We start from the raw sequence: 25997 nt of genomic DNA, 5'->3' as shown, positions 1-25997 counted from the left end.
CATTGTTAGCAGCACTGCCTTTATACTGAGTCAGTGTGGTGTTGAGGGAAGAGGATGGGACTTGGAATCCCGATGTCTGGATTGGGCTCCATCTCCTCTCCTTGCTTGCTCTGGGACCTTTGGCTGATTACATAATCTCTCCGAATCTGTTTCCTCATCTTTAAAATAAGATAACAATATTTGCCACATAGAGTGGTGGTAAAGATCTCCACGCAACAGCCCCTCTTTTCTCCCTCCCTCCCTCCCTTCCATTCATTCCACCTGATTTACTGAGCACCTAACACCGGGCTGAGCCCTGGGTGGATTTCAGTTTCTCACATGGTGTGATCCCTATGCTAGTGGAAGGCCCTTCACCATCCTGGTTACCCATCTCTGAATTCATTCTTGACAGTTAAAGTCCTTCTTAAATGAACACTGAACTCTAGAGACAGTCTAGCCAAAGCCAAGGACAGTAGAACGCTAGCCATTCTCCACTGGAGATTCTACATCCATAATGTAGCCTAAGATTACATTCAATTTTTTAGCAGCTGTGTCAGACTCAAACTCATATTAAGTTCGTGGTCAACTAAAACCTTGAGATCTTTTTCACATCAATTGCTATCAAGCCAGGTCTACCCCATTCTGCACTTGTGTAATTGATTTTTTTTAAACCTAAACATAGGGCATTCCATTTATCCCTGTTGAATTTCATCTTGTTGGTTTGGGCTCTTAATTCCACCCAATTAAGATCATAAGGATGTCTTCTATGTCATCATCCAAGTAGTTTTTTTTTCTTGTTTGTCCGACATCTCCTACTCGTTTTTTAAAACTTACTTTTATTTATTTTACTTTATTTTTTATTTTATTTTTTTAAATTTTTGGCTGCATCGGGTCTTAGTTGCAGCACGCAGGATCTTCGTTGCTGCGTGGGGGATCTTTCATTTCCATGCGCGGGATCTTCGTTGCGGTGCGTGGGCTTCTCTCTAGTGGCACACAGACTCCAGAGCACGTGGGCTCTGTAGTTGAGGCACACGGGCTCAGTAGTTGGGGCCCGCGGGCTTAGTTGCCCTGCGGCATGAGGGATCTTAGCTCCCCGACTAGAGATCGAACCCATGTCCCCTGCATTGGAAGGCGGATTCTTTACCACCAGACCACCAGGGAAGTCCCCCAAGTAGTTTTTTTAAAGAGTTATTTTCCTTTAAAATAAAGGAAAGCCACATGGCCCACCAGTGGAGACGTCCCTCCTGGGTACGTTAGGGACCATTGAGCCCAACAGCCATCAGCCATTTCACTGTTCTTCATCTTGTCCATGAAGTTAGGAAGACTCTCTTTGAAATTCTTTGTTACCATTCACTATACCCACAGTGTTTCCTTAATCAATTTAAAAAATCCAATATAAGTTGATGAGAAAATTGAATGTCTGCTATGGATAAAGCATAGCAGGACTGATTTACAAAGGTAAATAGGAAGGACACAGTCCTTGACCTCAAGAAGCTTCTAATCTAGTAGGGAGATAAATGTGCACACACATTACACAAGCAGAATGTGATAGATCTATGATCAAGGTATAAAGTGCTATGATAAATGTAAAGAAGGGGGGGCAGTTGCTTCCCATGAGGGCAATTGAGGAAGTCTTTGTAGGGATGGCATTTGATCTAAGCACTGATAACTAGTTAATGTGCTACCACTTATTCTTGGGGAGTGCGTGCAGACTCCACAGTATTACCATTTTCTTTTCTAATGCCCACAAATTAACTGCATGATAATTTCTTCTAAAAGATTTCCAGACCCTAATATTAAATGTATTAGACTGTTGTTTGCATAAGCTTACCTTTCTCCGCTTTTCACGATGGCACTGGTTTTGTCACTGTGTTGCCCTTTCATTGTGACCACTCAAGGATTATCAACAAAAACTTTAGGATGCTATCTACCTCCCCCCAACCACCACCCCGCCTCACCTGAGTTCTGATATACGAATTATCTGGGCCTGGGAGAGGTAACTCAATTGAAATGGTTAAGAGTTACCTGCCTGGCCTCCTCCTGACCTGGGCAACTCCTCCTGGTCCCATTTTGAAGATTCTTTTCTTTGATGGAGAAGACCAAGTCAAGCCAGGGGTTGAGAAGTTCTGCCTTCTCTCTCAGTATTGCATCCTTTCCTGAGCACTGAGCTTAAGCTTGCTTTCCTTTTTGTTCTTTCTCCAGACGTAGCTACTAAGGCCCTTTTTTGTTGTTTCAGCTTGTTCTGAGCTTTTGTCTTCCTAACAGGCTCCTGCTACTCTCATATCCATCCCTGGTTATGGTCCCCTCCTTCCATCTGTTGTGTGTGTCCTTTATAAGAGGAAAAAAAATAACTTTTGTCTGATAATAAGTGTAATGTATGCTCATTGTAAAAATATTTGGAAGATACAGTAAATTTTTTAAAAAATCACCCATAATCTCATCACCAAGAGAATTTTGGTGATGAGATTTAGAATTTTGGCATATTCTTTACAGTCTTTTTTTTCCCCTGTGTATACATAATTATATATATATATATATATAATTTTTATCAAAATTGGAATGATACTGTATATACAGCTTGTGTCTCGCTTTTTTCACTTAACATTATATAGGACCGTTTTCACATATCATTAAATATTCTTTGAAAACATGATTTTTTAATGGCTGCATAATCTTCCACTGTTCCATGTACATGTCCTTTTAAAATCTAGGCTCATCATATTTTAAAGCTTATTCATGTGCAACAACAATGATTTCCCTTAAATGCCCTCTCTTTCCACCCTTCCCACTCCACTCCCACTCCCTTTACTTTGTCAGGTTGATTATTTGAGCTTGTAGCAGCAGAATTTCATTTTTAGAGCATCCTGTCCTCATGGAATTATATTCCCTTCTAGAATCTCTTGCCATGGGATCACACAACCATTCTTTCCCTCAACACATAGCAGTTTGCTTTTCTCAAGTCAGATTCTGTGCAATGCCCCCTTCTTTTGCTACTGTCACTTCTAGACATGGGTGCTTTCTCCCCAGATCCCCAACACTTCCCTTTTATCAGTTTTTTCTTTCTTGGTCAGAATTAAGTAGCCTGGAGTAGCGGAAAAGGGCACGAGTCTGAGAGCCTCTGTTTGTATCCTAACGATGACTAGCTGTGTGACATGGGAAAATTACTCAACCTTTCTGAGCCTCTTTTTTCTTTTTAAATCTCTAAGAGAGAACGGATTAAATTATCTCCATGATACTTTCTAGCTATAAAATGTGATAACACTGAATCCAGAGTGGCAATGTCCTATACTGCTTCTTTTTCCTTCTAAAAGGTAAACTGCAAGGCAAGTAAAGAATGGATCAATCTTTGCTTTTGGAATTCTATGCAACAAATCAGCCAACAGTTTTTACCACCTACTATGTGTCAGGCCCTGGGCTAAGTTTACATAAATGAAAAAGATGGGTCCCTGCCTTTAAAATAGTCACAGTTGAGTGAAGAAAACAAACATTAAAAAATAACGACATGGGAATTCCCTGGCGGTCCAGTGGTTAGGACCCTGTGCTCTCACAAGCCGCACCATGTGGCCAAAAAAATAATGATAATAATAGCTACGATACAAATAGATTCTAAACTTGGCTTTGCCACTTACTGGCTGGAATAAGTACTTTGGGGCGAGTTACCTAGCCTGTCTAGCCCTTGGTTTCTCCAGATTATGAGCTCAACTTCCCGAGGCATATTGCCTGGGTTTGCGTCTGACCGCTCCATCACGTGTTAGCTCTGTAACCTCAGGAAAGTTCCTGAACCTCTTCACTTCCATTTCCTCGCCTACAAAATGGGGATAATAATAGGAGCTTCCTGCTTAAGTTCTGGTGAAAATTAAACGAGTTAATATATGTAAAATTCTTAGATGAGTGCCCAATATATAGTAAGCACTTAATGTTAGCTGCTGTTATTGTAAGGATTGAATCAGTGGATTATGTTAGGCATAGTGTCTGGTACCATAATAGGAGCTGGATCGATTTTAGTTATTATTATTATTTCTACAATAGCAGTTTGGATAGATGTCTGCTGGAACACAGAGAAAAGAGAAGTGAATACTGCTGAGGTAGGAGCTAGCAACCCTCTGGTGTTCATCTGAGGAAAGTCAGTCCAGAAAAGCTCGAGGGACTTGGCCAAGGTCACATAGCAAGTGAGGGACAAAACTAGGATTTCAATCCAGCAGGTGACACTCCTAGTTCAGTATTACATTAGGGCCACTAATGTAGTTAGTGTCCCCAGAGGCACATGGGTGTAAATGGGCCCAGTAAGACTGAGGTCAGGCAGGCAGGTAGCCACGCCCCTGCCTTCCACCCTATCGTGAACTCATAGAGTGTTTAGAAGCAGGGCTTGGTCAAGGTTAGCAGGTTCTCCAGGGCTGGAAGGCTGGGCAGAAGCTGGTCTTGCTCAGAGCCAAAGCTTTGGGGCAGGTTTCCAAGGACTTCTTCATGCCCTCCTCTTGAGCGTGCCTTGGGGTGACTGGCCAGGGCAGTCCCACGGATTGTCCGGTATAAGGACAGGAGACCATGGGGAATGTCATCCCACCTCCTTAGACAGACAGTGTTTGCATCAGCTTCTTCCCAGCTCATGGCTCCCCCATTTCCGCCTCTCTCCTCCTTCTCCTGTCTCCTGCCCTTCTCTCCTCACCCCCTCATGCTCCTTCCTTTTCCTTTCTCCTTCCCACTCCCCTCTGCCCCCTCCCCTCCCCGTTTTGTTAATCCTCGCTCTTCTCCCAGCCTGGAAAGCAGCCCCATTCCTCAGCATCCCTACCTCTCTCCCCGTTCTCAATCAGATGGGAGGCCAGGGTGGCAGCCCAGACCTCTCGGTCCTGCGCCACTGTGGGGGTGGGGCTGGAGCGACACAGGCGGGCTGCCCTGAATGACAAGCGGGGATATTGATCGCATTCTGAACTCAGCCCAGCCGATAGAAGGTAATTAATGACTCCATTTGCCTCAGCACCAAGGAGAACAATTGAGTTTGAAACTGCAACAACTGGCAGCTGGGGAGACTGGGGGCAGCCTGGGAGTGAACCCCTCAGAGGAGGAAGGTGGCGTTAGAGGAGCTAAGACAGGGAGAGGGGGCAGAGGCCACTGGTCAGACTGGGATGCAGCAAAGAGCTCCCACCCGAATCAGCGCCCCGACCCCTCCTGCTCCCTGAAGCCCCCTAGAGGCTGAGGTCCATCACCTACTGTCCCCACTTCCTCCACACATTTCTCTTTTCTTCCTGTATCACTTTTCCAGGTCATTTTTGGTCTACAGGTGAAATGAGACTGACTTTCCCTGAGATTGCTTCTTGTTAGCTGTGTGAAGCACGCACATGTTTTTCACTCTCCCTCAGCTTGTTTCTTCGTTTGTAACATTGGATTAATGGTAGCTCTTCTGCAAGTGTTATGTGGGAATTAGAGATAATGTGTAATAAAGCACCTGGAGCCTGCCTAGTACATAGTTAGTGCTCAGTACATGACAGTGATGATGATCTTTGACAGGGAAGGCAAATTTGATAGAGTGGAGAGGGCTTTGGAGTCAGACATTCCTGAGTTCAAATCCAGCCTTTGGCTACTTTCTAGTTGGATGATGTTCAACAAATAATTTTGCCTCTCATCTGAAAGATAAGAATGATAGTAAATACCTCGTAAAAGTGAATGGATTTAATGAGTGTATGTGGAAGCCCTAATATTGTCAGTTTCCCCATAGATGGGTAGATGTGTGTATTTGGGCTTGGAAAACTGAAGTTAATATAGTTCTTTGCTATACTTTAAAAGAATTCCTCTCAAATGCCTAATTCCTACTTCTTGGGGTTTTGTGGGCAGCCCCTATTCCTTCCACTTTGATTTTGATGAGCCTTGGTGCTTTCTGACCAAGGAAATGGCACTATTTCATTCTCTCTATTACCATCACCCCCACCTTCCTTTTGGTCAGCACACAAGAATTTCTCTTGTCCCTTGCAGGGACTGCTTTGGAGATTCAGGTACAGTGTCAACACACAAGGAAGACAGAACACTTCTGTTTTGTCCCTTGTCTCTAGCCCTCATCCCTAATACGTGGTGTTCAGTGCCTGTTCCCCTCCCCAAGCTGCTGAGACCTCACCGGCCAGCCCTATTCATGATTGGCTGGCAAGAGGGTTCTGGCCTGGGGTCAGAGGGGTGGGAGGTAGGGCTCTACTCCAGGGTGGCCCAGGAATGGATGGGGAGTGACAAGGTTAAGTGAATGAGGAAATCACATCTTTTTGTTGAGGAGTAAAAGCCATTTTTATTAATGATTCTAGAAGTGGTATGTGCTTCTTGTACAAAGCCTGGATCATATAGAAAAACTTAGATGAGAAGAAAAGAATTTGCTCATGATCAGGGAGTAATCACTGTTACCCTGTGGGTGGCTCTCCTTCCAGTCAAGGTGATCTTTGGTTTTACAATTCTCTTCTTTTGCACGGAGATCAGGGCCCCACTGCTGGATCCCAGGCTCTGCACTTGGGCTGGGCAGGCAGCTGCGGCTCCTCATTGCTGCTCAGGCCACAACTGTCCACGGGCATCTTCCCTGTGCCAGGCTCCCTGGTAGATATGCCCTTGACCTAGCCACTTACCCTCATTTATGCTGCACTTCATTTACTCTGAGCCTCAGTTTCCTCACCAGTAAAAAGGGGATTATAATCCCTACCTACCTTGGAGAGTAGTTAGGAAGCCCAAATAACATAAGGTCTATGAAAGCTTTTGTTAACTGTAAGCAAATATGAAGTGGTCAGAGGAGAAGACAATATGAACCTTTGTTCCCTTTGAAAGAATAATCTACGTCAAAGTTTTAACTCAGCAGTTTGTTTAATTTAATTAATGTATTTATATCCTGCTTCATTCTGAAAAGGACTTATGGTAGCTCACTCTCCTTCAGAGACGCTACGGCTCATGCCTTAGTGGACAAAGCACCTGGAATGGGCTCCAGTTCTGAGGGTCCTACCACTCAGTTGTGTGACCTTGGACTGGTCACCTCCCCTCCCCCACCTCACCACCCACCCTGCTAGTTTTCATTACCTTAAAATGAGGAGTTTGGACCAGGTGTCCCCTCATCGTTCTGGGCAGTCTGGGCTCAGCCAGCTCAGGGGCCATAGGCGGTAGCCTCAGTGTAGGGAGGGTGCAAAGTAGAAAAGGGGGGATGCTGGGAGGGATGCAGTGTCCTGGATGGGGCCAAGTGGCCCTCAACTGGGTCCCCTGGGTTTGGCACTGGGGCAGCAGAGTGAAATGATGTGGAGAGCAGGCTCTGGAGTCACACAGACCTGAATTCAAATCCCGACTGTCATTTACCAGCTGCATGGCCTTGGATAAGCTGCTTAACCTCTCTTTGCCTCAGTTTCCTTATCTTTAAAATAGGTATCACAGCACCTACCTCGCAGGGTTGTTGGGAGGATTAAATGGCATGTAACAAGCTCACAGTACTGTGAGCTGCTAATGGATGGTGGCTGGGCAGGGGACAGCAGAACAGGACTGAATCCTCCACATATGGGACCAACGAGCACAGGGTATCTTCCTTGCTCTGGGAGGTCTTACTAAACCTTCACAACCACATTTTCCAACCTCAATCTGAAAATGTGGCCTGAGAGTGGGAAAGAATATTGGAAATCAGAACTGCTCGGGAAAGTCCAGGACGTGCGGCATCATACTCCAGCCCTCCTCTTGGAGCCCTGACAAGGGATGGGCTGGTTTTCCCGTCAAGGTGAAGGCTGAGGGCCTGCTCCGTCATTTAGGAAAGGCCTTCCCTGGGACCAAAAATGAGCAGATAGACCCACTTTATCCTACTCTTTGCGACCAGGGCCGTGGTGTGGTGAGTCCAACATAGGAGCCATCTCTGGGCCCAGTTCTCAAGCAGCCTCTGCCAGCTGCCTTGGATGGCAGTTCTGCAGCTCCAAGGTTGTTTCACTCTTAACTGGGAACACGGTGTGCTCTGTCCTTGGGTAGAAGTACCATAGGTGGGCAGGAAGGTGTTAGTGAGAGTGGGAAGGGCCTCTGTGGACCAGAGTCAATGCTGTTGGAAGCTAACAAGCAGCGGGGCAGGTGAAGAAGGGGCATGAGTCTACCCAGGGGCCTTTCGTGGGTCTTCCCATATCCTCTGACAGCTAAGGATGTGTGGGACTTGCCTGACAAGTAACTGGGTGTCCTGGGATGCTAAGCCAGCCAGGTGGCTGGTCCAGAGGCCTTCTGCCAGGGGTCTGGCTTTGAATGCTACCCAGGAGAGCCTCGTTCATTCATTCATTCATTCACTCATTCATCCATTGAGTATCAACTCTGTGCCCAGCTCCATGCCTGGCACTGGATCTACAGAGATGCACCGGTCATGGTTCCTGCCCACAGGGAACTCCCAGCCTGGCTCCTTGGCACAAGGGGGTGGGTGCTATCTCATTACTTTCCTTGCTGTTCACTCTGCAGCCCAGATCAGGACTTGCTTCTGCCTCTTCCTCCATGTTAGCCCAGCTCTGCCAGAGAGCCCTTCAGTGCCTGGGCCTGGCAGTGTCTCATAGCCCAGCTCCATCCCTCTCCCTTGCTGCACCTCTGAGACTCTACCTTAGGAAGCCCCACCCGAGCCCTCTCTCTCCATATCCTGAGGAGGTCCCTGCAAGTGGGTGGTACTGACAACAGCTTTGTTTTCTCTTCCTTTTCAATTCTCTTCTTTTTTCAATGTTCTTTTTTCTTTTCTGCTCTTCCTCTACTCTCTTCTCCTTTCCTCCTCCACCCTCTACCCTCCAACCCCACCCCCATCCACGCCCCGGGCTACCCTCCTCACTGGATACACAGGCTTCCAGGAAAGCAGAACCAGCTGGGTTATTCCTGTAGCAAGGGCTCTCAGCCCAGCCTGTGCTTCCTGAGGCGTCTGGTGTAGGAAGCTTCTTCCCTTTCTTCCTCTCTCTCTTTCTGCCCTGCCTCTGCCTCTGGGCTTCCTTCTTCCCTGAGCTTCTCCTCCTTGGACCTCTGAGCCCAGGCTTCTCCCGGCCTCCTTCCCTCACTCCCTTCCCGCCCTTCCTCCTTGCCTTCACTCCTCCCTTCCTTCTCTAGCTGAGGGAAGGGCACCACCCTGGCCTCCGGGGAGAGCCTGGGAGAGCCTGTGGGCCCTCTGGCTGATTTGGGGGACACTGCCTCCCTGTCCCCCACCAGTAATGCCACTGCCCTCTCCCTGCCCCTGTGGCTGTCCTCCCTGTTCCCCAGAACTTTCTTTGTGCTCCTTTGCCATTCATCATGACTGCTGCCTTTCCCACCTCCCTATCACCTTCCTTCTCCTTTGAGGAGTTTCCTCAAGCCTCCTGCAGCCTCCCTTGGCAGTTCTCTCCTGCTTGCATCAGACTAGTTTGCTTTTCTGCTCCTCTAGCACCTTCTGTCTCTTCCTTGCCGCACCCCCTTCCCTCTCCTCTTCCTCCCTTTCCCCAGACCCTCAGCCACTTCTTCCAGTAGCAGCCATCCTTTTGCCTTTCCTTCCTCCCTCCCCCTTTCCATCGCTGCCTCTGTAACCTGTTTTATCACCAGGGCCTGAGTATACAAAAAATAAATAAATAAATAAAAAGGTCAGTGAGTGGAGGGAGCAGCAATAACCCCTAAAACAGTACTATCAGTGGAACATGATTGATCAATTGAATTCCATAGCGGCTGAAAAATGTGGGATTAAGTAGTGTATTATACGCACAATGAGTTGAGGCATGATGTTCATTTCAAGTTCATTTCACCGGCCTCTGCCACCAGATCAGGCAATCAATAGGGGCAGCAGATATCATATATCACCTCTCTGCGGGCTGGGGAGAGAGCACCATAATCTCTCGCAAATTTAGAGTGACAGATTTGTCAAGATCTGAAGGGCCCCTGAATAAATGAAGGAAAAGAGACTCCTCCAGCCAGTGACCTGAGGACAAAGCTTCAGTTCAGCCCCTACACACACACACACACACACACACACACACACACACACACACACGGGCTGGGCCAAGCCACACACAGGCATATACACAAATTTACACAGAGGCATAGTATGAGTCTCACCACACATATGCACACACCCATGCACATAACATGTGAGCCCATGTTCACAGACAAATGCACTTTACTTCCCAGGACTCATTGGTGACACAGCAGTAACCACACACAAAGACACTTGCTGTCTCCCTCTGCTCTGACAGAAGTGCTTCCCAAAAAGGTAGGAGGACTCCAGCAAGAGAGAATTAGACACAATAAAACATGCAAATAGCTCCAAGGGGTAGCATTAAGATCATGGCACATCCTTGAAAGAGAAGCAGGCACAGAAGAAACATGGGGGGACGTGGGCTCACACTCCCCATGCAGTCACACACGTACACATGCACCTTTTCAGAAAGGTTCTTGGACTGTCACTTACACATACCCAGACGCTTATTTATCTGGATGTTTATTCGTGTAGAAATGCATGTATACAGAAAATACACAAAAGGGAAAAATAAATATGTCACACCCTAACTCATATAGAGAGATGCATACACTGCCTCTAAGACAGAAAATCATTCCAGAATCTTACACAGAAAAAAACACAACAACCAAGTTTTGTGGCCTTAGGAACATAGGGAACATAGAAATATCATCAAGGCTGTCCTTGTGTCTGTCTGTCCACCTCAGACATGATCCTGGTCTCCATTCTCTCTCTCTCTCTCTCTCTCTCTCTCTCTCTCTCTCTCTCACACACACACACACACACACACACACACACACCCTTTCTTTGCTCTCCCACCCCCTCCAGGATCGAGTGAAGACAGGAAGTCCCATTAGGAAAGCAGACCCCCTTGCTCCATCTGGGAGGCCAGCAAGAGAGGATGGCTGCAGGTTGAGGTTAATCAATACGTAATATTTTCTATGCTCTCCTGAATGATACTGTACGATGTTACTGTATATAATGCAATATTGATTATATCATATCGTATAATCACCTATAAACTGATATATATAACAGTCCCAGAGGAACACCCTGGGGCCTACAGCATGGGCTGGCCCCAGGCCCAAGGCTCCCCAGCTGGTCTTGGGCTAGGGAAGCCAAGGAGTGGCCAAGCTGTGGCTGGGAGGACCCAGCTTTGGGTCCGGGGAGTTGCAGGGTGGGGGGTCAGGGAGTGTGGGCACAGAAGGTACTTGGCCCGCTGTGAACTCTGAAAACCCCCAGTGGACCGGGATAGAGGGCAGGTCCAGGGAGGGTGGGGTAGCAGAGTGGTGGGAGGCCTGGGGAGAGCAGTACACAGACAGGACTGGATTGCAGCCCCAGGGAGCGGGCACTTTGTGGCACCACCGTGGCTTTTCATACATGGGGCAAGTCTCAGCTCCCTGTAGAGACTGCAGGAGGAACCAGGCGGCCAAGGAGCTGGCCTCTGGCGGAGCCTAGCCAGAGTCCAGGTCAGGGACGAGCTGAGGAGGGTGTCCCGGACACAGCAGCATCTACAGGGACCCTGTCTTCAGTCTCTGCCCAAGTTGCATTTCATGACTCACGTGCCACCTGCTGTCCTCCTGCTCCAGTCTCAGGCCTGGCCCAACGCAAGCAGAGTGCCTTAGCTGAGTCCCTCCGCCCTCGGTGGTGAAGTTAATTACTTCACCCAGTCTCCATGTTACACTCAGCCTCGGAGATTTGATGATTTTCCACCCTTGGAGTCAGTGGAACTGAAATTCATCTCAGAGCCGAGTTCAATTCTCCACAGGCTCGGTAATGCTGGCCCGAGACACCCAGCTCCTCCCCCAGGCCGATCCGGGCAGGGGGACAGAAGGGGTTCAGGGGAGACATGCCCTGGGGAGATGGCCCCTGGGAATCCCTCTGGCTCCACCACCTCTGCCTAGTCCTTCCCACGCCCCCGAGTTGTGACAGCTTCCCTTTCTCTTCCCAGGACATTCAGGGGCTCTGGCTCTCTCAGCCGGGTCTCTGAGGCATGGCCAGCCCCTGGGCCAGCCCCTCCAGCCTAAAAACTGGGAGTAAGGGGTCCCAGCAGGGGTGCAAAGCCCTGGGGGCCGAGCCAGGTGCCCATCCCCTTTGCCCACTGTGTGCCTCTGTTGGCCTGTACTCACGCCCCGAGTGTCCCTGTGTCCTCCAGATGTGTCTGAGGGCTCAGTCCCCAATGGAGATTCCCAGAGTGGTGTGGACAGTTTGCGGAAGCACTTGCGAGCCGACACCTTCACCCAGCAGCAGCTGGAAGCTTTGGATCGGGTCTTTGAGCGTCCTTCCTACCCTGACGTCTTCCAGGCATCAGAGCACATCAAATCAGAGCAGGTGAGGAAGGAGCTTTCTGCTTGCAGAAGTGGAAAGGGACTGGGCAGAGCAAGGCCTCTGGAGGACGTGCACACGTGGGTCAGCCACACGCACACCCAGCATCATGTGTGCTGCCTTTGGGTGCACGTGTGAACACGGTCACACAGGGACATTATAGCAGAGCTAAGAAAATTGTGGTAGTATATGGTAGTTAGAAAGGGTGAGTTCTGGGAGCGAGTATGGCCGTAGGTAAATCCCTTTCAGTTTCAGTTCTATCCTGTTTCCCCGTCTGTAGAATGAAGGGCTTGGACAGATGATCTGACAGGTCGTTTCCAGCCCTGCCATTCTGTGCTTCTGGCATAGAGTACTCAGGAACGTCCCTTGCCTAAATGCCCCTAGGGTCCTACAGACAGTCTGAGTAAGCCTGGGGTGTCAGGAGGTGAGCCCGCTGTGCCTGCCTCCTGACAGCCTACCCCTCAGACCCAATACTTCCCACAGATGAAGAGCAACCCGGAACACACAGCGTGGGATGCAGCCCACAACACACCAGCACATTACACAGCGTAGAAACACATCTCCTAACTGCTCGCATTCACCTGTGTACACGTGTTCACAGACCACCGCCACCCACCTGCTTGCTGTCCACCCGCCGCCCAGCCCACAGGACTCATAGCACAGCCCATCAGCCAGTAGGTGTGCACGCCCCACAGACCACCATCTCAATGCACTTCCACGCCCGCCTCCACCCACACACCAGGACAGCCCACTGTGCACACACCCATTCCCCTCCCACTACAGCCCAGGCCAGGCCCACGGCCTCAGCACAGCACAGCCTGCCATGTGTGCACACTCGGGCACACACCCGCACGCACACGCACCAGCGCAGCCGCACAGACAGCACAGCGCAGTTCCACTCTAGGACTGCAACAGCTCCCAGCCGTTCGCCTTTCTCCCCGCCCGTCCTTTTATCCCGTAAGCTGTTTGTCTTCATAAAACAAAAATCAAAAGTCTTTTTAAGGTGCCCTGAGCCATAAACCAACAAAGGAGGAGCCGGCCGAGGCGGGCGGCTTGGTGCACCCTCCCCGAGTCCCCGGCTGTATTACAATGAATAACCTTTATTTACTTTCATTAGACTATTAAACACCAGCAGAGTCATTTTTCCCCCTGAAACTCGGAGCAGGGCCCATAAAGCAAATCCGAAGCCTAATTGAGTTCATTTTAATTTCTCTCCGATCACAGCGAATTACTCTGGTGATAAATCAGGGGGCAGCTTCACCCCCAGTAGAAGGCCTAATTTGCAGCTAATTACAAAACTGATTTCTACAGGAAGATCAATACGAGAAAGAATTGGAAATGACGAGGCAATCCTGTCCAGCCAGGGAGGGGAGGGGGCCCTCTGGGGGGGCCAGGAAGCGGAAGGGAAAAAAAACGGACCCGAAAGAGCAGAAAATCAGTTTTAATTTAACGTAATATTAATCAGAGCAACTTTTCCTGCTTCGTGCGGGCTCCTGGTCAGCCCAGCTCTGGGGTCTGGCTTGGCGGTGGCTGCAATAAAAAGGCAATTACCCGAGTGTTTCAGGCAGGACACCCTTTCAGAGTCAATGACTGGCCCCCTCCCACCCTTCTGTTAGCCATGTGGACTCTCCCCCTCCCCAATTTCATACCCCAGTGCACAGGCAGAGAGCGAGGGGCCCGTGAGGCAGTCTTTGTTTGTTTTTTAAAAAGGGGCGCCAGCACCCGGTCAGCCAGCCCAGCAGTGCCAGGCTCGAGGCCCCACTAGGCCCTTCCCCCAGCTACTGCCTCTGCCATCATGTCAGGGTTCGCCTCTCCTCCCCAAGATTCCCTACCCCGGGGGACCTTAAAACACCGCTTGCCTCTCAGCAGGGGGATTCCCACTGCTAAACCCCGCCCTTGGGGCTTCTTAGACAAGAGAGATGCTACAGAGATGTAAAGGGTGCTGGGATACCGGCCGAGAATGTACAGGCTGCACCTCAGCTTGCCAGAGTCAGGTCTGCCCCCACCCACACACAACTCTCCATCATCCATCGAGCCCGCCCCTCCCACACTCCCCGCCCTCTGCCTGGCCATCTCCTTCCACCCCATCTGGGAGGGCTCCCCGTTCCTCCTCCCCATCTGCACACCAAGCCCTCTCTCTGCATGTGTAGTCAATAGTGAGCTGTCTCTTTTCTCTCTGCTCCCAGGGGAACGAGTACTCCCTCCCAGCCCTGACCCCTGGGCTTGATGAAGTCAAGTCGAGTCTATCTGCATCCACCAACCCGGAGCTGGGCAGCAACGTGTCGGGCACGCAGACATACCCCGTTGTGACCGGTAAGGGGGCTTCCAGGAGGGTGGGAAACGGCTTTCAGTGGGGGGCGCCTCAGCCCATGCCATCTGGGGCCCAGCGTGACAAGTGGGCTCCCTGCCATGATCTCTGTAGAGAGAGTGAGTCTCCAAAAACCACGGTGCTTCCTGAACAGATGTGTGCAGATGTGGGAGAAAAAACCGTGGTCAGGGTCTCTGTACGCTTCAGCCTGGAAAGGTCAAAGCCAGGAGGGGCTAGGGCTGGTTCTTTCTGCCCATCCTGTTGCCTCTTTCTTTGCCTTTTTTCTTGCCTCCACCAAGGTGGCCGGAATTATGAGCTTCTTGTTAGGATGTGTGCAGGAGAATGAGGGCAAATAGGCCGGGCTGGCAAGAGTGGAGCATGAGTGCCCAGTGTCGAGTCTCCACACTCCTGTGTCCCCAAGGCTCCTGGGGGACCTGCTTTCCTCTCCTCTGGGCAGCCTGGTGTGCCAAAGCTGTGGCTTTGGGCTTCAGAGCGTGGCATCTGGCTATGTGGTTATAGGTAAGCTCAATTATTTCAGCCCTTCTCCAGCTTCCCAGAGAAATCACTAAGACCAAGGCTTGATTTCAAGGCCAGGCAGGGTCCGGCCCGTCCCTCAGTCAAAATGCAGGGGGAGGGGGCACCCAATCCAGGTGCTGGCATGGATGAGGGAGGAGCAGCAGAGGCAGCTAGAGGGGAAGAAGGCTGAGGTGCAGCGCAGTGTAGAGCCCAGCTGATGAAGCTCCAGGCCGCAGAGCTGAGGGCTGTGGAAGGTGCCTGGCACTGCAGAAGGGTTTCCGGGCCAGGAAAGTGCCCAAGTAGGAGAGACACACATTGAAGTGTTATTAAAATTCACCTAATTATTCTGGAGACACTAAAGCCAATGTGCCGTTTGTTCCTTGGGAGACAGAATGATGAATGATTGAGAAGGGTCTTGGTGGCGATTGGGAGACACTGAGGCGTTACCTGCCGACAAGGCGAGCGGAGGCGGCCTGGGGACCTGGCAGCAGCCAGCGTCACCAAAGACAGGGAGCGGGCATGGCCCCACTGGAGGACAGCGCACTGGTTCTGACTTGGAGCTGTTCTGAGCACGGCTCAGGTCTGAGATGGGCTGCGAGTGGCCACCTAGCCTCCACCTGGGGGGCTTGGGAGAGCCCTGTTGTTAGCTTTCCCAGATTCTCCCTAAGGGGTGTCCTGGTACAGCTGTTTCCGGCCTGGACAGAGTCAAGCTCTTTGGCTGGGCAATCAGAGGTTGAGTTCTGGAAGTATCAGAGACCTAGATGGGCTTTTGGGAGTGACAACATAAGCTGGGTCAGGATACAGCCTATGATCAACTGGCCCTCGGCAAGAACCCTCCATAGCCCAGTTCAGAAGCTCTCTGAGCTGTGGGTATTCTGACCCAAGAAAGAGTGATGGTCCAGCCCAGGCCATGTTTCTCCTGATCTGCTGAGAGTTACAGTGGTCACTTCCCAAAAGTGGCCCACCCCAGGCAGCAGCAAAACAGAGCCCAGGAGACTTTTCTCTAACCCCAGCTGTGCTTCCCTGGGCCCAGGGCCACAGTCTAGAAGGCAGAGGCTTCCTGGGGTGGAGAGAAGGATCTTTGGGGTAGGGTTCCTGCAGCAGGAGAACTCAGGCTGGTGCAGAAAAGTGCCTCCACCTTGAGCATCCCCCGCCCGCCTCCCCCCCATGGCCCTGGAACGGTCCCAGCTCAGCCTGGGAACATCTCCGGCTGATCCATCTGGATCCAAGTGTGAGAAAAGTTCATTTCAGACCCAGCTTGACATTCCCAGGTGGCAAGTTAGCACTAACATCTCAATCTGTATGCGACATTTCAATCAAGCCAGGAGTAACAAAAGCAGAACCATTAACATTCGGAGCTGTTCACCAGTGGTAATGACAGGGAAACTCGCTCAGAAACTGGAAATTACCAAAAAGAGAGAAGTGTGTGGAGTAGTGGGGGAGGGGTGGTGGCAGTGGGGAGGGGGCAGGGAATGATTTTTCTACACTTAGGCCAAGATCCAATGTTTGGATTAATGGTGCCATTACCCGAGAAAGGGCTACAGATTATGCTCATTCTTAAAATGTTTTTGCTGGCAATTAAATGGCTGCAGTTATTGATCTTTGTTGATTTTATGTCCTCCTAATTTGCATAATCTATTAAAGATGAATGATTCATCATGTGTTTATTATGGGGATGAATTTGCTGGAGGTACTGTCAAGGTGAGAAACAGGGCAGTGCCCAGAGGCTTCATGGATCATCTCAGGAATGGGTCCAGCATGTTAGCCTTCGGGCCAGGAGTTTGCGGGTAGCGGTGAGCAGTGATGTAGAGAGCAGACCAGAGAGGTGGATTTCGGGTGAGATTTTCTAGAAAGATGTTGGCATCTAGAACTGGGCTCCAAGAATAGCTGGGATGTGGGAGGGGCTTTTGGTGTATTTGTAAAAATTCCCCTCCAAGATTCTTTAAGAGCTTATTTGGTTGGAGAGTATGAAGGGCTTTGGTGGAGGAGGAAAAGGGGAGGCATTTTCCAGCAGGTGATTCTGGCCAGGTATGTGCTACAGGTGAGAGAGCAGGAGGGCATCCTGTGGCCACAGCCTGGCTTGAGTGTGCCAAGATGTTCAAGGAGCCCTCTTCATCCCCCACATCCTAAACCCCCAGCTCATCTTCTTCCCCAGGGACAGGCAGCTGAGGCTGCAAACCTTTGGGAATGAGTCCTGAGGAAACCAGCCCAGGAAGCCCTAGCCCAACCTGAAGAGCCGACCTTATTGATATTCCTGCCACCTCCTGGCACTGGAGGCTGATTTCAAACTTCACCAGCCACTTGATGCAGCTGTTCCACAAGGTCAAGACTGAGAGGAGAGAGGAGCCTGGACTATTGTGTAGAGGGGAGGGTGGGGCCCAGTGGGCCAGGACACAGCTAATCACTTTGCAGGCAAGGGTGGCTGCCAGAGGCCGGGGCTTGGCCCCAAAGCCTCCCCTCCCCACCTCCTCTCATGGAACCAAGGAGAGAGACTGATTTTTCTGAGTAGTGTTTGCAAGTTGTGCCGAGATTTTAATTTCACTGCATCACAACTCAGCAAGCTGCCAAGTCAAGCTGGTTATTTAAATTTATCACCCACTTTCCCTTCTGCCGCTGGGCTGCTCTAGCTCAGCAGCATCTCTTCTCTCCAGCCCACTGCTCTAGGCTGCTGGTCTGGAACGGAGCCGAGTCTCTCCTAAGTGATAAGGAAAAAGGGACCAACTAGATGAGAGAGCGGGTGGGGGGCATTCTGGCCCCAGTCTTCCTCAGGTTATCCGGCTGTGGCTGGCACCTTCTGTCTCCTTCTTACCCTTCCAAAGGACCCCACAGTGGGCTGCCATCAACCCCTCAGTGGTCCCGCAGGCTTCTGGGTCAGGGCCTCTTCACTGAGGACTCTGACTCCAACTGTGTGCTGGTGCCTTCAAGTCGCCTGTCACTGGTAGAAAAGAGCCCCCCTTCCTCATAGCCTCCTCACCTTGACTCCTCCCTTCCTGTGCCTGGCCAGCTCTGCAGCCATAGAGGGGACCTTGGCAGTGATGTTGATCTGGGAGAATAAGATGAATACTAGTTTCAGGAGGCCCAAAGTCACTTGGAGATGCTTCTGAGAATTCTGAGAGTCCCTTCGCCTGGCGAAAATCCACCCTGATAATGAGAGCGGGTTCCCTGCCCTGGAGCCCAAATGGAACGAGACAGTGCTGGAGGAAGTCGGGAATCGTACAGCGGTTCTCCATGCTCACTCTAGAAGCCGAGGGATGCACCAGGCCCCAGAGCTGCTGCACCAAGTGAGCAGGCTTCACTGGCCTCTGGTGAGGCTCACCGCCGAGCACTGGGAGAGCTTTATGCAAGCGTAGTCCTCGCCATCCTCATTTTAGTCCCAGAGGGGTTATAGAGGAATGAGATTGATATCTAGAAACAAGGCAGGCTAAACTCACCAAAACACAGCTGGATAAATATAACAATGAGAATTGCTACCACACAACCAAACCTCACCCTCTGGTGCAAGAAATAGAGGGAGACCCAAAGCCAGAGCAGCGTGAGAGGCTGCTGGCATCACACTGGAGGCAGACCCTAATTGGGGGAGGCAGGGGTTGTAACACACCAGACAGAAAAGATGACCTTGGGCCCCAAAGAAGCAGGAAACTAGAAGTCAGCATTCCCCTGAGTAAAGCCAGGGACGGAGCAGGACAACGCTATCTATGCACGGGAAACACACAAACTCATCCCAGGGGCTCAGGAAAGCAAGGGAGGGAAAATAACGTCTCCATGAGAAATGGAGACCCCAAGCCTGACCCTGAGTCCAAATCTATACCACGAGGATGTGGCAGGAACCCCCAGCTAAGAACTTACATAAAAATTTGTCTAGGATAGTAACCCACTCGGAAACCCCAGCAGGAACAAGGGCAAACCTTCCTTGCAGAGACATTCTACAATCCAGGGCACATGGGACTCCCACAGGAAAAAAAAAAAAATCCATCACTAAAGATGAGCTCACTATAAAAAATTACACACCTCATATGAATACAAACTATCATGAGGGAGAGTTAGCAGAAGCAATATACAGGACAGTTAATACCCCGAAGAACTAGAGATAATAGAACAATCCAAAAACAACTATAATGTAAGCATGTTTAACATTCTAAAAAAGATAAAAAAGAAGTATGTTTTGTGTTAATCACAGATCTTGATCCCACATCCCCTTCCCCACCACTGCTCAGCAAATTGTCAGATAATGGAGATCTTAAAGGGCAAAGAAGGCACCTATAGCGCATCGTTTTGGGACTCGGAGGCATGGAAAGAGAGGAGCCCCAGGCAGCCCTGAAAGTAGAGACTGTCCCCTGCTTATCCAGGTTCCCGGACTGCTAAGTCTCAGCAGAGAGTCTTCCCTTTTCTTTGGAAAAATGTCTGAACACTGGAGCACTGTAACAGGGACAGTCCATTCCTTCCTCATGGGGGAAAAAAAAAAGCCTTGTCAACTTCCCCATCCTGGTGCGGAGAAGGTGGTTTTATTCAAGAGCTTGGGAGAAACTTCTCTTGATGCCCGGAGACTGCAGCTCTGCTGGAATCTGTAGCTAAGATCCGGGAGGAGATGTGGATGCGTCCTAAGAGGGAAGTACCCACGGTGGGGAGAGGGAGCAGAAGATGGGGGTCTCCTGGAAGCTGGCAAATTTGAGCAGAGGTGGAGGAGGCCAGTAAGGCAAAGTTCAAAGAAAAGCAGGGGCTGGCCCCCGGGGCCTAGAGAGAGTAGTATGGGCTCGGCTTCTGAGAAAGGGTTGCAGACTCTTAGAAGTTCAGACTCCTTACCCACATCTAGGATGGTTAGTGAAGTGGCCTTTTAGCAGATAGAGGTGTGGACCCTGGGAAACCCTCCTCCTGCTCCAGGAGTCCTGAGGACCTCTAGGAAGTGCCTCTTTCCTGTAGTTAACAACCCCCTTCCAATGCGACTGCATTTCCCTCCATAAAACAAACAGCTTAGCCCTTGGCCAGCCCCTTGGGGGAGGAGAGGGCAATAAAGGCTGAGAAATGTTTCTGAAGGAGGCTGGGAGTCTCCTAGCCTTGTCTGTCAGCTCAAAGCCCCTGATTAGCTGAGGAATTTAGGGCACAGACATCAGAGTTCCTCGCCAACCTTGAAAGGAGAGGGCTAGGGCAACTTCAGACACAGGCAAGTCGGAGAGCCTGTCGCTGTGGAGGCAAAACCAAGCCAGAGGGCTTCTCCTCAGCTGAGAAGGCCCACTGGGAAGAGGCTAACCTCCTCCAAACATCCCTGAGGCCTCCAGCCACATCCCCAAGGACCTCCAGCCCCCAGACCTCAGCTCTGATTTAATTACAGGGGCATTTCCATAGCAATGAGACATTGACAGATAATGTGGGTGCCCTGGGTCTGCAGCCTAGGGAGTCACTGGATCAGGGCTCTTTCCCTTCCTTCTTTATCCAGTCCACCCCTAGAGGGAAAAGATATTGCAAAGAAAAGACATTAATTTACTCTAGGACTGGGAGAGTCAGGTCAAATTTGAACAGAATAAAAGCTGTGCCACCACAATCTCCAGCCCCAGTTCCACACCCATGTCTGTGCCCACCAGCCATCCCAGCAGTGACGGGCTTCCCTCCCCAGCAGGGTGCCTTGGGCAGAAGCACGTGAGGCTGCTAATGGAGCTACAGAGGGAAGGAGAGGCATGAGGAGCAGGAGGAAGGTATGAAGGGTTCCCGGGCATCTTAGCAAAGATGTAGTTCTATGGTCTTCTAAGCTGAGCTCAGCTTTGGCCCATTACCTTGGGCCTTACTTCTTGACTCCTTCCTTCATCTCCTCCCTCTGTCCACAAGACCCAAAGGCTGAGCACGCCAAATGGACTGTGCTTGACCCCCCACGGCATGGTCTCACTAATTCATTTAGAGATCAAGGAGAGAGGACAGTTTGAATTTGAATCAAAATATTTTTGAGAAATCAACAAGCTTTATTTCAAATGCATGTAGTAGCCAACTACAAAAAAGTGTTGCCTAGTAGAAAACACTGGGCACTGTTTTCATGGATAGCTGGGTTATAGGGAACCTTTCTGCTGCTGTAGATATTTAGAGATGCTTGGGGTGTCCCAAAGGAGAGTTCTCCAAAGGGGGGGATCCCCCAGTACTAAGCCTGTTTACTCCATTATTCGGCACTTTCTAAGAAGAAAAGGTTGGCTTAGCAGATAGAGGTGTGGACCCTGAGAAACCCTCCTCCTAGGAGGGATCATAAAGTGATCATAATTGGTGTAGTAAATGTAAATGTACAGTATATTTAGGCAGTAATTACAAATTACTAAGTAAAAGTGAAGTCAGCCAACCTAACCTTTTCTGGATGACCAGAAACCCTAAAGAGGGGTGTCCCAGTGAATGTTACAGGTATGTATTGGGACCAAGGGCTCAGAAATGCCCTGGTGGCCTCAGAGTCACCTAGGTAAGACCTAAAAGCCTGTTTCCCCCGGAGAGCCAGCCATCCGCAAGGTGACAGGAAGACCTCGCACCCTCCTCAGGGTGATCAGAATCCTTCCTTCCCCTGCTCAGGACAAACAAGCCAGCACTTTTTCAACCCTGAGCTTTGGGAGGCAAGCCCTGCTGCTATTGTTACTTCAGAGAGGGCTTTGCACGCCTTCAGCCTGGAATGCTCCCCTCTCCTTCTCGGGGGTGGCTGGGCTGGCGGGCAGGGCGGAGGAAATCCTGCGGCAGGCTCGGAGAGCAGCCTGATGCTCCGGCAGCTTAAGTGGCTGTTTTCCTTGGGATTAGGGTTTCACTTACACAGAGCGCCTGAAAAACGCTGCACTTTCGGAAGGATTAGAGCTGACAATTCAGTGCTCTCAGAGAACAAAATAAAGCCGGAGAGGAACTGGGAGACCTGGAGTATCGGGAGACTGTGCAAACAGGCTTAACCTCTGCCCACCCAGCACGAGGGGCTCTGAGCCCATCAGTGAGCCTGGGCCCAGCCTCCAGAGTGCCAGCACCTGCCCAACTCCAGTCTTCCTCTGCCACTTTCTAGTGGAGCCAGAGAGGGTAGCCTGGGGAAGTGAACCATGGAGAGGGCTGGGATGTCTTCCTCTCTCTCTGAGCCTGTTTCCTCCTCTGTAAAATGAGGGAGTAGACTAGAGGATAGTCAAATTCCCTTTCAGCCCTGAGAATGTGATTCTCTCCAACACTCCCTATCCTTATCCCACGATCCTGAGGCTGCAGCTCCATCCATGGTCCAGCTGAGTTAGAAGGAGCGCCTCTTGTGGGGCCCTAGGCCAGCAGGCTACCATGGCCCATGAAGGGCTGCGTGCTGGGAGAGGGGGTAGGAACAGCATGACTGGTTGTGTCCAGTTGGTTGGCTGTCGAGATGTAGACCTTACTGAGCCCACATAGATCTGGGCAGCATCCCTGCCTAGGATACACCGGGGACTAAAGGTCCAGCTGTGGGTGGGAAGTGAGATCGGCTGGGAGTGCAGCCGCCCTGAGCTGCAAGCACAGCCCTGTCTGCCGGAGCCCAGGGCAGGCCAGCCTTGGGATGCAGAGCTATGGGGCCAAGACAGAGCCTGGGGCTGGGGACCCTCATACAGGCACCTCTGCCCCCCAGGAGAAAACTTCCAGAGAATTTGGAAACCCGGGAAATAAGGAATAAAATGAAATATGTAGAAAGCTCTTCCCCTCTCCTTTTAAAGCATCTTTTACAGATTTAAAGTTTGTTACTTTGGTGTATTCTGTATAACTTGGATTGGTCATAAAGTGATCATAATTGGTGTAGTAAATGTAAATGTACAGTATATTTAGGCAGTAATTACAAATTTAATAATTGTATTCTTGGAAGTATTATAAATGCTTGTGTCAAATGCAGGCACAAACTGCCAACCTTGAAGCAATCTAATGTCTTCATTTTCACGACCTTATGAGAAGCAGACCCAACTTGAGGTTAGGATAGTAAAACAAGAGTTATGTTTTTTGGCCTTAGGGTCCTCCATAGTGTCAAGTGGATAGCAAAAGTGCTCATTTTCAGAGAAAGATACTGAGGGAAAGCATCTCTAAACTGATTGAATATAACTTTTACTGTATAAATCTGTGTCTAATAAGTCTGTTGTCTTGCCATCACTGAGCTAAAGCATCTCTGCTGCTTTGGCAGCTTCCTTTTTATTATTTCCTTGGTCTTCTGGATGCTGACATTTGCCTTACTTGAGATAAGCCTCCCTACTCCTTCACATGTTATTTTACTATTCTTTGTATGATCTGGTTTATTGGTCCAATTCAAATAGTTTCAAACAAATCAGTGTCTTTCTTACACCAAAAAACAAAGGTTCTTTGGTCTTTTATAAACACTGCTTATTAATCTTTGAGTCATGAATACTTTTGAGAACATGATAAAAGCCATCTAGATATTACATATATGTATCTGTAACATCATATGTATAGCTTTATATGGACTCCCTGAAGCACATCCATGACATCCTACAAGATTGGTGAACCCCAGTTTAAAACCCTTGCTGTAGAAAATGGAAGAACCTGAAACATGCAAGAAACAAGAAGCGACAAGATGTTCTGTTATAGGAAGGATTCGCTTAGCATAATCCCAGGTTACTTTCCTGGGCCAAATACCTATTTTCTGGGTCCACATTATTTGAGAATGTCATTCTAGAATCCATTCCCAAGTATACGGCTTGTTCTGTAGTCCAGGTCCTGTCATCTACTGGCTGTGAAATCTTGGATATAATACTTAACCCCTCTGAGTTTCAGTTTCTCATCTATAAAATGGGGATTAAAAACAGATCAGCATCATAGGTTGATATGGGGATTAAGTGAGATAATATATAGAAAATATTTAGGACAGTGCCTAGCATGATAGTAGGTGCTCAGTGAATGCTAGCTAGTCTAGGTGCAAGTAGAAACACAACTCTGCCCTTGGATCTTAAGACCTGACAAAATAGCATAAATTATCCGGTGACTGAAATTTTCTTAATGAAGTCTTTCACTTTGCTTTTCTCTGTACTTGTCAGAGGAACTGCACTTAGATTCTCCAAAACAGTTGATTTGATCTGGCCCATTTGGTAAGGAATGTCTGACAAAAGTGCACTCTCTGATTCAGATGTAGTGATTGCTGTAGAAATTGGCTTTAGAATCTTCAGGGACTTCTGCAGTTGAACTGAGAAGACATCCTCATCAAATACAGTGCTTCTAACACTTCTGGGTGCTTTAGATTCTCAACTACTCCTGTTTCTTGAAGAGCCTCTTTGTTTTTCAGAAAATTCTCCAAGGAGATTGATACTCCACCCCATGGGGTTTTACTACAGACTTTCAGTGTCAATATTTTATCCTTTGTGTCCTGTTTTTCTTGCCTCATCCTAATGACAGCAGTGACAATATGAGATTTTGCTTGTCAGATGACTTCTTTTTCCTTTTCTTTGGCTCTTTTGGGGAGTATCTGAGTTCATGTTATCATTAAAAGGTAGTGTGGTACAGACCTAGCTTCACACTTTGGCTCTGTCAGTTACTAGCTCTGTAGCCCTAGGAAAGTCACGATGCCTCTCTGTGCCCCCATTTTCTCAACTTTAAAACAAGGAAGTGAGACTGATCATCTCGAAGGCTCTTCCATCTTTAAAACTTTGTAATCTTAGGAAGCAATTATCCAACATGAAATGCCCATCCTCTTGTAGTATGTGGGTTTTTATCCATGTGTAATTCTTGGTGCTGCTTTCATGTTACTGGCATTGCCAGTGAGCAAAGCAAATGCTTTACTGCTTCCTATCGTCTGTCGGATGACACATATTTTATAACTGATGTATTCTGCTCTGAAGCTATTTTCTCCTCTTTCTGCACTTTTGCCTGTTTGCTTGAAGGAGGTGGCTGTGCTGTCATACAGTTTTAGAGTCTGTCTCCGCTCCCCTTTGTCCACCCATGGGCAGTATGCAAGGCCCAGTACTCTGTCGATTCTTCCTTGCACAGATTCCATTACCCATTCATATTCACTCACTAAAAGAAGTTTGCTCGCACAATGCTGCTGGGCAAATTGTATGACAGTCTTAGTAATTTGAAAACTTCCTGCAGTGTGTGTTTTCCATTATTGACAATGGTGTTCCAGAAGAATATATGGCTCTGGCAAGAGTTTGGTCAATTTGTTCCTGTTCTTCAGGTGTCACCTGTGTGCTAATGAAGCCATTGAGGGTGCTTTGTATGCAGTGGCTTATACCTTTGTTGGCTCAGGGGTCCTGAACGGGCACCTCTTGGTAGTGATGCTGTACTGATGTTACAGAATCCAGTGATACTGTAATGATGTTACAGAATCCACAGCAGCAGAATCACAGCCGTATGCTTGCATGCTTTTTCCTCATCATGGGTCTCTTCTCTCACACTTAAAAAAATGCTTGAATAGCACTTCCCAGATTCAGTTTTTAAAATAGAATTTGGAAATGTGTCTCTCAATCAACAGTTCTGTGGCTGACTTTCAGCAGGCCAGAGTTTCTATATGCTGGAAGTTGGACCATTTGCAAGAGAAAGATCCAGTGGAAATAAACACTGCAGTAGGGGTGCCTCCAGGTAGCTGGAAACACCTTTCTAGTCATCCCACATTTCCTCTTCTCTCATGAAGCTAAGTAAGGGATTGTGTGACACAACCTTAGAGTACAAGGAATTTGTGTGTGAAAAGCTGAGGGAACTATGCAGCTGAAAATCAGAATTCAGATGCATTTAAATTCCTGTTTATTGAGAAAGAAGCGTCCTTCTCTTCCTGACTGCTTTGTGGACATTAGGATCACAAGACCAAGAATTGGATTTCTGTATTTTTCTAATTCAAAACCTCTACATCCTCACTAACTCTCCTCTGTCTTAGGCCTTTTTTGACAATGAAATGCCATATTATTAATCTCTCTAGGAATTGATAGATGTTGCTGACTTGTCCACTTGAAGTCCTCTCCACTGAGAGATGGTCAGGAGGATTGTACATTTAGTTGACAATAGAAGTCAATG

General features: G+C 49.1%; 1 protein-coding gene across 7 annotated transcripts in view; it reads left to right on the top strand.

The window, feature by feature from the left end:
* PAX2 (paired box 2) overlaps positions 1–25997 on the top strand; it is a 77757-nt gene that overhangs the window by 46077 nt on the left and 5683 nt on the right. For all 7 annotated transcript variants that reach the window (XM_061206176.1, XM_061206338.1, XM_061205957.1 and 4 more), the window contains 2 exons: positions 12054–12229; positions 14410–14536. In XM_061206176.1, the coding sequence (XP_061062159.1) occupies positions 12054–12229; positions 14410–14536 (303 nt within the window). The remainder of the gene's footprint in view (positions 1–12053; positions 12230–14409; positions 14537–25997) is intronic.

This window comes from Eubalaena glacialis, chromosome 1, assembly GCF_028564815.1.
Source record: "Eubalaena glacialis isolate mEubGla1 chromosome 1, mEubGla1.1.hap2.+ XY, whole genome shotgun sequence".
Taxonomy (NCBI): Eukaryota; Metazoa; Chordata; class Mammalia; order Artiodactyla; family Balaenidae; genus Eubalaena; species Eubalaena glacialis.
The sequence above is the reverse complement of the archived record's forward strand: the minus strand, read 5'-3'. Positions and strand labels throughout refer to the sequence as shown.